This window comes from Amblyomma maculatum, chromosome 10 (assembly GCF_055883805.1).
Source record: "Amblyomma maculatum isolate TAMU_Amacu chromosome 10, ASM5588380v1, whole genome shotgun sequence".
Lineage (NCBI taxonomy): Eukaryota > Metazoa > Arthropoda > Arachnida > Ixodida > Ixodidae > Amblyomma > Amblyomma maculatum.
In genome coordinates this window covers 10,409,931-10,427,070 of record NC_139353.1, presented here as the reverse complement: position 1 = coordinate 10,427,070, position 17,140 = coordinate 10,409,931, and the positions used below count along the sequence as shown (strand labels likewise).

Genomic DNA, 17,140 nt, shown 5'->3' with positions numbered 1-17,140 from the left:
GAGTTGGCAGGTATGACATTTGGATTCGTAATTATTATAGATTATTTTTAGATTTTTTTTTTCTTGAACGAAGTCCTGAAATGCACTGGCTCTTCCGAAAGTTAAAGAAAATATTTAGGCCATTTCCTGCACCTCCCCAAGTCAGAATAATTGGCTGGCGACTGTACCAATGACAAAAGAGCGAACAAATAAATCAGAAGACTAATATGTAGCACAGTACAGCCCCAAGTGCAATGTAGTGCAAAACCTGCACACTCACGCATCATGTGGTGGGCCACCGTAGCGGTCCTGGGGTGGGCCGTTGGGGGGTCCTCCATAGCCGTCATTGTAGCCACCACCTGGGCTGTTGTACTGGCCTCCCCTCGGCCCGTACTCGTAGTCGCCTCGTTCAGGACCGTAGTTGGGACCAGAGGCAGGGCCCCTGCTATCTCCTGAGTTGCATTCGTCAGGGGAGACAAACGCAGATGATCACAGTCAGCCACACACTCTATGTGGAAAGCACTGAAAAGGTCTGCCTGTTATTGCCAGATTTTGAAAGATTTAACTGTTGAATGAGGTGCAAAGGTATTTACAACTGATTTTCACTGCACATGCATGTAGATAGCATTTCTTGACCTTCAGTACGAACAGCCCATTTTTTTTTTGGCTCTCGCAGGCTTCAGTCCGTATTTTCACTGTCCCAAGTGCGGAGAGGACATAGTAACAAATTCGGTTCGCAGACGGGAACGGCGAGCCGAGATCGCTTCACTAAGCTGATTCCGGATGCTCTGCCCTAGTGACACACGGAGAAGCCATAGCAATTGCTTATAGAAGAAGCATTTTTTTCTCACGCTGCATTCCCCAGACCCAGACAACTCGTATGTAAGTGCATAGTTATAGTTATCAAATTGTTCTCTACTGTACCCTAAGGCACTGCAAAGAAGCCACAGGGTTTCTCCCCATGAAGTCACTTTCCACGCGGGAACAGGCACCTCATACGTTGGCTCGTTAGCGTTCTCTGATGCTTCCTTTTATACATAGCCACTGCAGGAAAGCAACCATGGTTGGTGAGTGCCACTGTTCAGTTTTTTGTGCTACGAGCCCCCCGGATTCAATCCCCTGGCATGTTAGCAGCCCATGTCCAGTTAGTCGAAATGTATTATAAGACCACAGTTTGTTGAAACTTTGAACATAGTAACCAGGAAATCGTGTTATCTGGAAAAGTATTAAATGGGAAAAAAAACGGTGCAACTCTATGGAAGATTTTTTTCACTACCTACGAGTTTCAGCGTATAAGACGGGAGATCGTATGAGCCCTAACAGAGGCAGAACAACAAATTGCCCTGGAAAATGCACAGCCCTCTGCTGCAAGGTGGAGAGGGTGCCACATAGTTCAAACTCTGCAGACTTACTGTAATTTCCAAAGCCCCGTGGCTCCCCAAGAAGCGCTGGACGCTCACTCCCACTTTTTCCTGAAGGAGAAGTGAAAGGAGCAGGAGATTAGCGGTCAAATACGCCCTGACAAATGTCGGGCAAAGCTTACACCGGAGCCCTACAGAAAGCTGCCACGCGGCTGAACTATGACACGAACTATGCTACCTACACAAAGCTTGAAAAATCTGCTTCTCTGATGAACAAACAAAGCTCTATCTGCATGCAGCACTCAAATAAATGAAATCCATGCCCCAGTTATGCGAATAGAATTTAATATACTCACAGTTAAAAAACTAACCCCATAACCTGCCACAAGGATCTAAGCCAAACAAGTTACCTAAGCCAGCTAACACAGCCAGGTTTCCCCAGTGAAAACTTGACAATCTTCCACTCTTTACAATTCAGTGTTGTGTACAACTATGCCTCAATAGTCCTAACATGTCACAGATAGTGAGCTGAAATATCGAAAGGTGCGCTGAGAGGAAAGTGTTGGATAGCAATAAAGCCATTACTAACATGACCCTCTGGCATTAACGGGCAATTAGGCCTTACGTCTGATATCAAGTGTGGAAGTGGACTGACTGGACTTACACAGGAACATCTGCTGAATCCATGTTTGCTTTTAAATACATCTGACACCTCCCCTCTTGATTGCAAGTGTACAAGTTCGTTAAATTTAGCCTTGCACTGCTCACCTTAACCACTATGCATATGGGAGGTGTAACCACTCACACAGAGGAAGCGAGCCCTACACGCCCTACAAAGCCATCGTGGGTTAGCATCCACAAAAGCAGAAAACAATGTGTGTATCATCTTCGCACGCACCAAAGCGAGCCGTTCAGAACGAGTAAAGAGCAACACATCAGACAAGTGGGACAAAAACAGTTTCCAGTGTCACCTTTCAACAACGAGTGCTTTGGTTTTAGCTTTGTGTGTCATGTGCCCAAACCCTGTCGTTACGTTCAAGATGCACACTCGAGCAGTGCCAGCACCTCTTGGGTTTGACATGTGTCACAGCAGGACGAAGTGTGCTCTCAACAAGAAAACAAGGACTCCCATCCTCCCCTCAACGACCGACATAAAAAGGGCAGGCAGAACCATCACCACCGGGGGAAAGAGGACAAAGGAAGGAGCCAATACAGGCGTGTCTTGCTACAACTAGCTGTGCCTGCCTTCAGCCATGCTTGCAAGATCAAAAAGGTGCCGGCAATCGCCTCAAGCTGTTCAATATTCACATCGTCTGCACACTGTGGTTGTTTCAACTGTAGTGGGTGAGCAGAAAGTCACGCTCATGACATTATGTATAGCGCAAAAAACGAAGACAGGGAAGAAACGCAAACAAACAAGTGCTGTTTTGCGTGTTTCTTCGCTTGTCTTCGTTTTTCACCCTGTACATAATGTTAAACGTTCACCATCTTGCCCAGTTTTCGGTTATGCTCATGACACCTTGAAGTTGCATGTGCAATAACAAACAAACAAGCAAAAAAAGAAGAGGAACAACAGCTGCAAAACGTACTGCGACTTCTTTACCATGTTCAGGGGTTCGCCCACCACAGGATACGGCATCCAGAACCAAAACACGGGCACAATGCATGTCAGGGCCAAACCACAAACCGAGCCAATCGGCCCATCCGCTGGCTCCAGTGCAGCTAGGCCTGCTGCCCGGGGCACAGGACAAGAGAGGGCGCTGCTGCGTAGATGCCATAGTCCACCCACCCGAGAGTTCATCAGAGAAGAGGGAGAGAGAGGCAACAGAGTCATCCGGGCTGTCGTCCGCTGCGCCCCACCACACCACCACAGAGGGGGCGAGAAGACACCTCCAGGGGGCGCCAGCCTCCTGGATGGGGAGGGGGACACACACAGACGTGCACATCCGGTTAGAGCCACTCCCTGCCCTTGGCAAGCCACAGGGGGGTGCGAGGGATGGTGGTCGATTTCGGCTCGGGGGTTCAATGGTCATGTGGTTGGTGGTGGTGGTAATGGTTGGTGATGGTGAGAAGGCACTGTGGCGGTGGCCTCTCCAAGCCCCTCTCTCTCTCACTCTGCCTCTCGTTCTGTGCCGTGTTCTCTTCGTATCCGGTTGTTTTCTGTGGTTGTTCTCTGTTCTGTTGTAGTGGCAAAAGCAAGTTTTAGGTAAGGTGGTGGTGAGAGATGGTTTCGTGGGGCTCACTCGTGTGCCTGGGGGAAAGAAAGAGGCGGGATTTGTCTCGAAAAATGCCTCGCCACTGCCGGTGCACGCGACCACGCGCGTCGCCTCATCTGCGAGCTCTTCTCGTGCGAAGGCCCTGCCGTGTGTCAGGAGGGGAGAAAAAAGCTGCCCGCTGGCTTGTTGGGGCAGTGGGTCCCCCCCCGTCTCAGTCTTCATCTTGGGGCCACGAAAAATAGCAGTGCATTCAGTGGTCAAGTGTCAGCGGCCTCTGCTACCCTGGGAACCGAGGGAAAGTTGGGATGGCGGGCTGGCTCCTCACTCGTGTCTCCGTCGCGACATCGTCCCCGCCGCGAGTGCCGACGTGTTCTGTGGTCGCCGAGAGCCTCTGTGGTGCACTGATCCTCGAATCAGGCAGGAGAGCGCCGAAGCCTCCACTCTCGTTAGCAAAGCAAAAACAAAACTGCGGCAGCGGGAAGGCCAGTGCAGGCAGCCCGCGCTTGGCACGAAAAAGAAAAAAGAAGCTAAATAAAGCAGACGCTAGCACTCGGGTGTTTTGTAAAGTATGTGGTCTTTTTATTTGCCATGTATAAGGTTGTCACTTGTTGTCACAGTGTTGGCAGCATGTGAGACATGTATGGTGTGCACAGCCACAGGGTGAGTCTCTGCCAATGACACTATCAAATATCACTGTACCAAGAAGCACACAAACACACAACAAGAGTGAAGGGCTGGGAAAGCAAGCACACCCTGAACCTGTCAGCTACCCGAGAAACAAAATACGCCCTTCAACCCAATGTTGAAATCAATCTGGTTTTGTGTTTGTTGCTTCCTTAAAATATTCACTAGGTAGAAAAACAAGAAGCGATGAGATCTGCGGCAGTAACTAGTGCAGAAAAGCGTAGACCACACAAGAGAACAGGGCACAAGCTAGTGCCCTGTCCACCTCATGTCCAGGCCTTTCCTAAAAGTGAACGCAGGGTGTGCTCCTTCCTTCACCAGCCTCACTTGGAGGCAACTGCTGCATGCCGCAGCATTTCACCTATCCCGCAAAGCACTGTCTCATGTTTGAAACTGACCAGCACTGCTGAGCACACATGGAAATATGAGCAAAACATGCCAGCTCAGAGATTACTTTTGAGGAGCTGCATGTGACACTGCATTACAGCCACTCTTGCAGTGAAATGTGGCACAGCACATTAGCACCAAGCTAAAACCAAAGCAAGCAGGCGATAGAATGAGGTACATTTCTGCACCACAAGAAGGAAAATCCTGAATCTGTTCACACAGCTCAATGGCGCTAGTTCTCTGATATCACTTCATTAAACAATAGAGACTTTCATTTCGCAAAAGACAATGAGAGTTTCAATGAAACAACCTTCATATAGTGGCTAGCTGAAAACTTTCCTTATGGTCTTTCTGCTTTACAGGCAACCATATGTTCGGTGATGGCTCTAATGATTTTGAGCTTCTCTTCTCTGAAGTGACTGGGAGCAATGACTCAGAAATAATGCGTCTCTTTTGCGTTAGACAACCTAAGCAACAATGATACTGCAAAAGGAAAAAGACAAGCAGCAGTAGCAGCAATAGCATACATTATATAGTTGAATGATAAAGACAATAAGAAGCCTTTACTTGAGATGTTGAGCTAAAAATGACGTATGGTAGAGCAGCGTGCCTTAAAGAAGCACAAGTGAGAGAGAATTGGAGCTTACCAAGGTTAGGGTTAGTGTAGTCCCAGCTGTCGTTGTCGTTCTTGTACACGTTCAGTCTGGTTGGCTGCAGAAATATAAAAACAAAAGGTCAGACCCCAGCCTCCATTTATCTGTGTCAGGGTAATGTAAACACACTGACCAATTCTAGTACCACACCATATGTTAATTCATATGGTGCACTTGTATAATAATTCATCATCATCATCATCACCATCAGCCTGATTATACCCACTGCAGGGCGAAGGCCTCTCCCACATTTCTCCACTTAACCCAGTTCTGTGCTAGCTGCATCCACTTGACCACTAATAATCCACTAATAATTAGAGCTGCAAATTTAGCTAAATGTCACTTCCCGCGATGCCATAATGCCCCTACACACTGCTTTAGTGACCAACAAATAGAAGCATCAAGTGCCGCCTGAAAAGAAACATTGTGCCACAATACTTTATTTATAGCAGGCCTGTCCTTCAGCTTAAATCCATAATGATATCCTTATATCATGATATATATATAATGATATATAAACATCATCGACTCATGACAGGCACAAAGCCCAACAGAAACAGCGCGTTCACACAAGTATATTTACAAAAATAAAGATGGTGATGACTGAACACCAGGAGGTATTAGAGAGGGAAGGAGTTGCTCCTCAGTCGCCAAGGATCATGGCTGCGTGACAATTGCCGCGAGGGACCCCAGTCACGCCACCGCGGTCCATCAGAACGAGTGCCAACAGTGTTCCCCTCGTGGCGTGACGCGGGACAATCGGGGAGCCGGTGACGACCACCACCATGGGCGTTTGAACCCCCCCCTCCCCCCCCCCCCCCCCTTCCCAATCGACCTTTGCCTTCTCCCCAACAGGCAACACCCTGGCGCTGCGCGGTGGTACGCGACTTAGCTTGGCGGCGCATTACACGGGCTCGAAAAGCGGGGCGCGCAGGCGTTGTGTGCGTGCGCGTACGAGGGCGTCGTCGGATAGCGCTGCGTCGTTGTCGCGTGACACGTCGAGGAGGACGACAAGGACGAGAGACCGCGAGAATTCGCCCAAAAAACTTCTCCCCGTGGCGCACCGACAATCATCCCCCGAGGCCGCGGAGGGGCGTGACCCGCCCAGCTAATGAACGCCGAGCTTTTTTTTTTTTTTTTTTTTTTGAGGGCCCGCGAACAACGCGAGGTGCTCGTGACCACCCTGGGACCAAATGATTCGCGGCCAAACACAGCCGGAAAAGGAAAAAGCGCCAAAAGAAGGGCTCCACGACAGAGTCGCAACGAGCTTGAGCCGCGTATGCTGATTTTTTTTTTTTTTTATTATTTTTTAACGCGCTGAAGGCTTCGTTCTCTGGCAGACGGTAGCCGGCAGGTGACGTGGTCAGGCACGGACTGCTCAGCGGATTACGTAACCTCACGAGACCACGCGGCATAACCGAGTCGACAAACGTGTGCCACCTCAGACTTCCCCTTTCAAGTCGGAGGGCGACCCTTGCATCCCGAGCCACACACGCTACTCCTAGGCTACGGCTTGGTACGTGTGGTCTTTCATATACAAACAGTAACTTTCTACTGCTTGCGGATTAATGTCCGCCAAAAACCTGTCGCGCCATGTTCTTAAAGGCCGAGTTTTTTTACTTGGCGTCCACAGACCGGACAGGGGGTTCGAATAAGCTGGAAAAAATTTAAGGAATTTGTGCTTATATCACGGAAAATAGGCTGTGATTTTACTCAAAGGGTTCGTGATAATGCCGTCTCGAACGGCTCGTACGATGTGCGCCCTCTCTCCAGCAAGTCTATGCTCGCTTTCTTCCCACGAGTTCCATCTGACGGTCTTAGCGACAGTCGTTACGTATGAAAAATGAACTTTAATACAGTGATTTGGTTTGGTTTATGGGGTTTAATGTCGCAAAGCGATTCAGACGCGCAGTGAACGGCTCCGGAAATTTCGACCACGTGGGGTTATTTAACGTGCGCTGAGATCGCACAGCACACGGGCGCCTTGCTTTTCGCCTCCATCGAAGAGCGGCTGCCGTGGCCGGAATTCCCGCATCCTTGGCCACAGTATTCACGCGACCTAACAACCCCTTTTAATAGATTGTGATCCGCCACCGCGGGTTCCAGTGCGCATGTCCAGATCGCCTTGATGATGCTACATGGCGCCACATGCTGGACACAAGTCCCGCCGCGGGCCAACGGATTGCGAATCGCGCTATGCCCAATCTCTCTATTGCTTTGCGCAGCGCGCACATGGCCTACAGTTGTTGAAAACCAGAGCTTTATTATTATTATTATTATTATTATTATTATTATTATTATTATTATTATTATTATTATTATAACACCAGTCGGTGTACCCCACTTCAAAAAGTGACTAGTTTTAGTATGCACTTCCAGGCTGCTTATGGATTGCCCCGCCAGCTAGAAGCGGCTAATAAAACCTCTTTGCTATTGCCGCCATTGCTTTCTGAAAATATCAGCTTTTCTTTTCGATCGTAACTCTGCGGCTGTTCAATCTGAAAGTTTGCAACTTGGACACAACTCCCTTTAACGGCCACGGGCACCGCCTCTATTCGTAAACACCCGAGTTTTGACCAATCAAAACGGCCGTTTATTTCTTGCACATGATCCCTATGGGAAACTGACGAGCTCTAGTTGAAAACAGCTATTCTGCAGCTTTGTCGCACAGTCGTGAAGTGAAGCAGCACAGATATTACGAAAGCGTGACTCTGGCTGAAACATTGTATTCGGAAAGTTAGCAGCGCCTCCCCCAGCCCCAGCTTATGTTCCGCAACACTCAAAGCCTCGGGATGCCGCAGACCTGGAGCTGCTGCTACAAAATCGTTCGAGGGGAAGGGGCGGACAAAGACGACGCTACGCAGGTACATCTATGCCGACGTTTTAATTAACGACTTTTTCGAGGAACGGTTCCACAAGCTGAAACTTTTCCCAGCTAGCACGCTGGCCGCCGCCGCACCCCTGGAACACTGCGCTCCGAGCCGGAGCTCTGCTACGGTTTGCGCGAGACGAAATAGCGATAGCGAGCGAGGAGGCGACGGGGGGTCGCACGGACGTGCCGTCCATTTACAGCGGCCCTTCACCGCGCCGCAGGTAATGGAAACAGATGAGCGCGAAACGGCCCCGGTAGGCCTCGCAACGAAGGATGGTCGTTCGCCACTACTTAGCCATGCCCGGACACGTCAGCCCACTGTGAAAGTGCGGGGCAAAGCTGGCTGATTTGCAAATGAAGCGATGTCCTTTCCCCCGTCTCTTCCAAGACAAGCCTGAAAGTTGGCCGAGCTAAAAAATAATACGACGACGGTCAACGACGAGCATTGCGGACATACCGACAATGCGATCAGCATTTCATTAGGCTCAAAGCGCGCTTGACAATTAAAAAAAAAAAAAAAAAAGAAAAAAAAAATGCGATACCGGCAGACACATGCCAAAACTCTGGATTCAACTCTTACATTGCAAAAGGTGCTGCAAGGAGCTGCAACTCGTCTACAGTGAGGCTTCGCTCGTACTCAGCACTGCCGCAAGAAAAACGTGCGGTCCGCTGCAGACGAGCCAGAAAGCGGACGAAATGTTTGCTCAAAAAGCCCAGCTGCTGGCCACCGAATAAAGGCGGCCAAGACTACCCTATCGTGCCACTGATCGGGAGCTTCCAAAAGAGGCCGCATTTTCTCTCAGACTGCAGTGAAGTGGATACGGAGAAAGCGTCAGACATCGGCAAAACTGCGTGAGGAAAGAAATGACACACGCGCCGTTTGCTCTTTCACCAGGAGTAACCGTGCCTAGTAAAAAAAAAAAAAACACCCGGAGTTCAGTAGTTATCACAAAAATACACACACAGGGAGAAAGCCCCTGAGCAGCAGCACCGCGTCTGGAGTCTTGATTACTAGTGTCCCTTAAACAGAGGGCGACTAAGAGTACTCTGCACGATAAAGATATATTCAATTGGCGCTCACTAAATGAATGACCAAGGGCATTCTATCCTCGCGGCCACTTCACAAACCCACCCGTTCTCCTATCGCGCCGACCGCCTTAATTAGACTCGAGAGAAACTGCCCAGGCCTCATCTCGGCCGCCCGCCCACCGCCACACTTGGTTGGCGCCTCTCCTTAGCAAACCTAAGTCGCAGCTAGAGAACGGGGCGCCGCAGCGCTATCTCGAGACGAGCGTTTTGGCAAAAACATAGAAGAGAACAGCGATGGCATCCACAGTCTGTTCCTGCATCTCCTTTTCCTACTCCAGCCTCTTCCGGCAGACGGCAAAACCCGGCGCGTCCGAGAAAGGAGGCAGTGCCGGCGGGGTACAGCGAGCCAAAGCAAGCTTCACGGCAACACGCCGGAGCTGTGGGGCGAAGGAGAGCCCCTTCATCCTCCTTCCACTGCCGGTTACTTTCCGGCAAGTGCTTCTCTTTTCGTCCGGTTCTCCACCTCAGTTTCTCGTGGTCCAACACCACTAACGCCAACCGGCCGTTAGACATGCCCTGAACACGTATTTTTTTTCCTAAAAGCTTCCTGGTTCCGCTGCAAATCCTCGTGTACGAAGTCGGAGCAATTGTTTTCTCAGTACTTTCTTTTTTTTTTTTTTTTACCCCTCTGTAGTACGTAGGCCGGCAAGCGCTGCCACGCGTACGGCCGTCTACGGTGCACATAACTTCAGACAACAGGCCTTGCGAAACCGTGCTTGGCCACTTGAGAAAGAAGGTTACGCCGCAAAAAGCGGGATAAAACGGAAATGGAAGTAGCACGAGCCAGTAGGGAGTGGTTTATGCACCCCCTCCCACCCCCTACCTTCTCTCTTTCGGACTATCTCGGCTTTACTTTCATGCGGGAAACTAGTGCCATTTTCTCTTCTTCTATTATGGAATAGCACTTTAGAAATGCTCCAACTGAGAATCTAAAAAAAAATAATAAATAAATAAATATAGGCCCCGTGCCCTCCTCCTCTATACTCTCTCTCTCTCCACACACACACACACACACACACACACACACACACACACACACACACACACACACACACACACACACACACACACACACACACACACACACACACACACACACACACACACACACACACACACACACACACACACACACACACACACACAGAGATAACGGAGCCGACAATCACCGACAGGTTAAATGAACCAGGGCAGAAATTTATGTACTGTAAAAAAAAAAAAAAAAAAAAGCCCGACCGAAGTGCCTGATCAGCGTTGCAAATACATACATTTTTCAGCAGCCGGAAATAAATAAACGAAAACGGGGGGGATATAACGGGTACTTTTCAACGCATTCTCGTGGCGCCTCATTTCACACACATTTGAATACATCTGTTTGCCGGCGCATGCAGCGACAACGCAGCCGAAGGCCTTCTGCTACTCTGCACGCGATAATTTAGGAGATCCGGCCGGCTTGCGCGCCACTATTTGTTGCTCTGTACAGATAAAAAAAAAAATGGCGCAGCACCGTCAAAATTAGAAGCAACGCAGAGGGAAAGACGATGCACCGCAACGACATGCACCACAACAAGAACAGTTTCATCTATCGAAGGAAGTCCCAAGGGTCTACTATCGACAAAGGGCGCGGTCGCACACACCGCAGCACAAGGGCACATTTTTATTATATCATTTCCGGTTTTAACATCACGGTCCCTATAACAGTAGCATATACGGTAAATAAGTCGTTCAATATGCGCGTGAAAATTGTACTCCTCTCGGATGCGCTCGAAAACAGCGCACTACGCCGCATAACAGTTCTGTGACCGGCTAACGCCAGGTATAGGTTCCACAGCGCTGCATAGTTCTCAAGACGAGCTAGGGCACGGCACGGGACGACCAAGACCAAAGAGCACAGCAGGTTTTTTTTCTTCCAAAATGAATATCAGAGGATGGCAGTCTGTCCGCCCGATAATAGCGTAAGGCAGGCGCACACTGTAACGAGAGACAGGATTAAGCTCCTCTCTCCCCCACAGCGGGAAGTGAAAAATAAAAATAAAGTAAAGAAAGCCGCCAGCGTTTAGAAATTCACTCAGGACGCAGCGTTTTTCACCCCTGCCCAGACAATTAGGAGGGCAGTACAGGCGTCATGAATAATCTAGCGTATTAGAGGTCGATTCAGATACGCTTCTTTTTCTGTTCCAAGCACACACAAAGGATGTACAGTGTGCACAACCAAATAGAGCAGGCCGAAGGACTTCGCCGATTTCAACAGGTCATACAAGTTCTTTCGAATATCACTCGATGAATCTGAAGGTCGGAAGGGCTACGGCTGATTAAAGCATTTTTTTTTTCAGCAATTAGCGACACGAACTGGCAATATATATTTTTTCTTCATAAAATGAGTTCCGTCACTGCATCAAGTACTAAACAAAGACGGCATTCGTAATAAAACAGGAGAGAAGTGCGCCAGGAATTGCTCGAGAAAACCGTTCACCTCGCAAAGCGACTCCGGTTACGAAGGGCACCGTAGCACAAGGCTACGCAATAATCTCGACCACCCGGGATACTTTAACGCGCACTGAAAAAGCGCGGCACGCGGACGCCTTTCGCTCTTTGCCACCTTCAAAACGCGACCCCAGCAGCCGGGTTCGAATCAGTGCGTGCGCTCCAGCTTAGTAGCTGAGCGTCTATAACCGCGCCGGCGGTTAGCTCGCGAGAGGAGTACAGAGAAACAGGACAGCATAACGCTTGCGCATTCGAGCACGTTAAGCAGTCTAAACTGTTCCTGCCCAGTATTTTTTTTTTTCTTCGTCTATGACACTCTGCTGTGCACAACGCTGCAAAGTTAGTCCTTTCCTTAGCATGGGCCATTTGGGTTCAGCGCGGCGAAGAAGCTCACAGCCATGTCACGCCCCTACTCCAGGCGGTCGTCGGAAGCCTCCCTTGCGTAGCTGGCCGAACCTGTGTATTAATTGCAACCGCAGTACATACACTGCGCACACGTGTTTTCGTCCCCCCCCCCCCCCCCCCCCGTTATATTTGAGTTCGGGCCCCTCCGTGGTTAGCCAGATAAGACAGCGCAACCGCGAAGCGGAGTGAAGTTCACGCCGGTCTTGCGCCAATAACTATCACCTAACTACACAAGGAGCGACAAGATTAAACCGAAACGAGTAACAATTTTTTTCTCCTCTTTGCCCGATTATCGCTCCCGTTTGTCCAACGAGTCACAAAGTATAAAAATGCACAAACTTGAAGAGGTTAAAGAATAAAACGAAAAAGAAAAAAAAATGTAGCTTGCCCCCTTCATCTGTGGAATCGACACCAGTTACAAGAACAAAAGAGGACAAATACATACTACATCACTGACGGGCGAAAAACGCGAGCGGATTGAGAAGCAAGAGGCGGCAGTCAATCAAGAGAAGGTCCCGCGGCAAAACCTCGAAAGGAAATAAAGGAATGCTAGAGTGATCCGCTGTCACGAAAACGCAGCGAGCACTTCTCTCATGCGCCAGTAACAAGGAACGAGTTGGGTGACACAGGTAGGCATGGGACGTTGGAATGGGCAGATGCAACGGAAACCCGAATGCTTGAAATAGCCGAACAAGTAACATAATTTCGTCTCCAAAAATGGCCACTGCACTTTAGATCTCGCATATCTGGACACACGCAAAATGCGAGAGCTATGACCGATAGGAGTTAACACTTCTTAACAAGCACTCTCTGTATATAACTCATTCCACCATGAATGATTACCCTGTAAAGAACTATTACTACTGCACTCAGCAAAAGCACCATGCCCACTTCCAAGTTCGGTGCTCGATCCAGTCCTGGATAGCTGCTATACCAATATTTTCAGTAAAGCTTTAAAAAGCTGCCTCCTTCGTCGCATATGGGCGCGCAAAGGCGGATGCTAATTAGTCGCTTCTCAAGAGTAGCGTTGGCGTCTGAGTAGTTTTGTTTGCAGCTTTGGTCCCGGCAGTGCGTGCAATCCGAGGAGGACAGGAGAGCGTTCGATGTCTTCCTCTGCTGAAAAAAGCGCGTAAAAAAAAAACGAAACGCCTCTGCCAAGTTACACAAGAGAGCCCCGCAAGCCGATGACGAGCTTTATTTTCATGGTGCTCTCGAACAGTTGCCGGAACATGTGCTGCCGTACACTCGAGCCAACCTATAGCGTGTCGGGATCGCGGCGTTCTCAAATTAGGTTAAAATATGAACCTAAACCTCGTTCGTTCTTCCAGCCCGCATTTTCACACACTTTTTTTCTTGCTCACAGAAAAACCTGGGTGCTTAAAAAAAAAAAAAAAAGAAAAAAAAAAGGGGAGGCGGTAAAGCGAGAGTCAACCGTTCCGAAGACGCACTGCACAACTCCGCACACCACGGTCGAAGCATCGAAGAATGTCCTCGCTCTCCATGTGAAGGATGTAGGTTACACAACTTCGTGCGCGGCAGCGGGGGTAACAACGGGGGTGCATTACACGAAGTACCGAGGAGCAGTGGGCGAACACAACAACAAAAAAGATAGCCTAACAATGTTCGGGTTTCAGGCAGATCAAAGACAAGAAAGCCGCTCGGGTCTGCTACCGTCCACCGCACTGCGACATGCACGCCTTAACGAGGGGATTGCCACAGCGCCGCTACAAAGAGACACTTGATCTCAAATACGTGCGAAACAAGGAAGTACACGAAATAGAGGCCCCGAAATTGAGTGCTGCGCTAGGCTTCACGGCGCATACGCTGCTATAAACGTTGCACCGAACCGTGCGCGCAGTTGATCGTTCTCGCTTGCGTTGTCGGTTTGCGAGCGAGCGAGCGCGCACGCACACAGAGTGAGAGAGAGAGAGAGAGAGAGAGAGAGAGAAATACTAACTGGCTCAGCTCTGTTCTACAGTTCGCGCCTGCGCGTCGAGTTTTAGGCGTATAACCACCATGACTCAAGTTTCCAACGAGCACTCGTTGCCGCGCCCTCGGAGCCTAACAACTATCGCACACTTTCCCAAGAGTAAATTTGGGAGAAAAGGAATGCGCATGATAGCGAACAGTGTGAATTGGTTTTTAATTTTTGTTCCCCAAGCGTTAGATACGCATAGAAATAGTATACGACTGCGCAGGCGGGGTAAGGTAACATCGGCGCTTTAACCAATTTTTGTGCGGGATATACTTAGCGTGGTAAGCTCGTGGACAAAATACATCACAGATTTCGTCACCGGCTACATCGACAATGACCGGGACACCCGGAGTAGCCTTTCACTTGTCAAAGAAACCTCCGTCTTCTGCTTCGTACTACATGAAGGGCCCATTGTCCCTGAAGAGGTGGAGACCGAGTACGCGGTCGTCGCGCAGCCCAGCCGCAACAATTTCCCAACACGTTCAGGAGGACAGGAGTACACTTCAGAGACGGAACCAACGAAATCTGTCCATGTGGATGCCGGACCGGCTTCTAGAGACGCAAGCAAATGCCGTAATTTTCCGCATCTCAACGACACGGCTATCCATGGTACTCACCGTCGAAGCACGCACGCCCCAATGTCAGCGTAAAAGTACGCAATCAAGAGGCAGCCTCGAATAAATGCCAAGCGCGTTAAAAAAAAAAAAAAAAAACTGAAAAGAGAGAAAGAGAAGAAAAGAAAAGCGCCACAACCATGACCTCTATTCCTTGTGCTGCTTTACCGAAATATTTATTACGAGCCAGTAACTACAGTCGAGGCTGAAAACATCTACCGCAAGAGTCATACCACGAGAGAGTTCCTCCGTGCACGTACTATACGCCTCTCTTCACACAGACCGTACACGAATATGAGAAAACGGGAACGTCTGAATGCGCGCTCCGGAATTTTATGTCGGTGCACATCTGCAGATGCCGAGTAGAGGCAAACGTAAGGTTGACTTGGTTCGGGACTGCACACAGCGTCGCCGATAAGACACGCGGGTGAAAAGAACGCAGAAGGCGAGCTTCGAAGGAACTCCAAATAGATTTCAAGTCGCAGTTGGAAAGAGATGTGGCCAACTTGTATTAGCGCGCCAGTCTTGTGTTGATCTTGCCCGCTCGCCCATCTTTCTATTTTCATCACTCCGGCACGGCAAAACGTCTGCAGCCACTGCCCCGCCTCAGTGCGGCGACAGAGTGCCCCGGAGAGAGCAGTGAAAAACGTCAGGCCTCGCAGGCACGCGCGGAATTTTCAATCAAACGACGACGTGGAGGAAGGAGCGCGTTCTTGTTCGGAGACTTCATTCGAGTTGTCAGAACCGACAAGAAAATCCACTCGTAATCACGTCAACGCCTGTTCTGCACGCCGGACCCAAACTCGTGTCCCCCCCCCCCCTTTTTTTTTTCTCCCCTCGGAAGGATTCTCGTCAGATCGCCTCATCGCAGCGCGCTCTCCAATGCTTTGCCCCAAACCACGGACACGCGTGATTCGTTTATCTGCCCTGGGGCGTCTCGAAAGCGTCGAGATTAAGCGATTGGGCGACATTCCACGGATTATTCGCTAAGAATACAAAGCTATATTTTGTTTCATTCATCATAGGATGTAAAATCCGTTTCAGACAGCGTGAAACGCGATACGGGTAGGCGGATCGACCGGAGAACGAATCCTGCAAACGCCCACAGGCGCGTCCACACGTCATCACCGCCACCGATTAAACCACGTGTCTTGCGTACAACAAGCACGCATAGTACTGCCTTCGAGTCAGAAACAACATCCCAACTATAGTGCCTAGAACATATCCCAACTCCGAGTCGAAATCGACTCAAAACAAGCCGCCAATATTCACGCCGTCTGCAACTCCGTGCGGCCCACCTCTTTGACCTTCACGAATAGTATTCCAGTGGTCCGCTGGTAACTCTATTTCGCTTCCTGCGTCGGGATCCTCTCTATGGGGTTCGTTCCAATTGAGGCAAGTGCTCTCCAGCACTTGCCTCAACTCTGATGGGACGCGAACAAACCCAGTGTGCATGAATGAGCCCGAGCTGTGTGCTCGAAATTTGGCAGTGTCCAAGTACAGCGAATTCAAACAAAACTATGCAAGTGTGATCCAGCCGATATAATACTGTTGCGGGGCGACAAGAGCAATGTTTGAGAACCGCGCTAGGAGCACTGCTGGAAATAGCGCAATCGTTGCAGCTGAATGAGCTTTATTTAGACGGATGTGCGCAGGCAATGATTCGCTCAGTAGAGAAGAAGATATCAAAAAGCATTACTGTGCAAGAAGAATATCCTTCCTTTAGACGAGATAAACTAGGTCTATGAGTAACATATTATAGCACTACCCGGGCTGCCTGGTAGAAAAATTCCCAACATGGGCCGCACACAAATGCACACTCGATCAACTATCAAATAAAAAAAAAAAAATTGCCCACGATTACGTTACTTCCTAATGCGAAATTTGAGCGCAGCTCATCAGCTGTTTCAGCTTTTCGATACATTGAGGCAAAGATTTCGAGCAAGACACGTATCCACAATTACTTTTATTTTACTTTACACACGTATTCCTTCAAGAAACATTCCACTAACAGTTCTTAGCTGTCATGAAAGAAGCTTTGTGGTCGGAGAAACCAAGAGAGCAATTGAGTTAACGGGATGTCGCGGAAAGCAGCGCGTGGGCCCATAGGAACGTTGCGCGACCAACAGATTGCAGCGACTGCCTGATGCCGCTATCGCTAACGTTGGCTATCGCTAACGAGTGAAGCGAGTGAGAGCGGGATGCACGTACCGCGATCCGCTGATAGCGAGCCGCGGCGTTTCGGCAACAGCGGAGCACCCTCGCCGCCACGCATGAAAAGGGGGAGGGGAGCCTCTCCTCCTCTTTCTGCATCACCGCGACGGTGTTTTACGCAGCACGTCGTCGTGACTCGCTAGCATCAGGTCGCTGCTAGCGCTGCCTTATTATCCAATCTAACGAGGTGAAGAGGCTAAAAATTTA

At 49.5% G+C, this 17,140-nt stretch overlaps 1 protein-coding gene across 3 annotated transcripts in view; it reads right to left on the bottom strand.

Moving 5' to 3' along the window:
* Window positions 1–17,140, bottom strand: part of sm (heterogeneous nuclear ribonucleoprotein L) — a 124,004-nt gene that overhangs the window by 10,942 nt on the left and 95,922 nt on the right. For 2 of the 3 annotated variants that reach the window (XM_084581950.1, XM_084581952.1), the window contains 3 exons: window positions 5,275–5,338; window positions 1,392–1,451; window positions 260–443 (listed from right to left, as the gene is read on the bottom strand). In XM_084581950.1, coding sequence (XP_084438076.1) covers window positions 260–443; window positions 1,392–1,451; window positions 5,275–5,338 — 308 coding nt within the window. The remainder of the gene's footprint in view (window positions 1–259; window positions 444–1,391; window positions 1,452–5,274; window positions 5,339–17,140) is intronic. The other variant, XM_084581951.1, reaches the window with a different exon arrangement.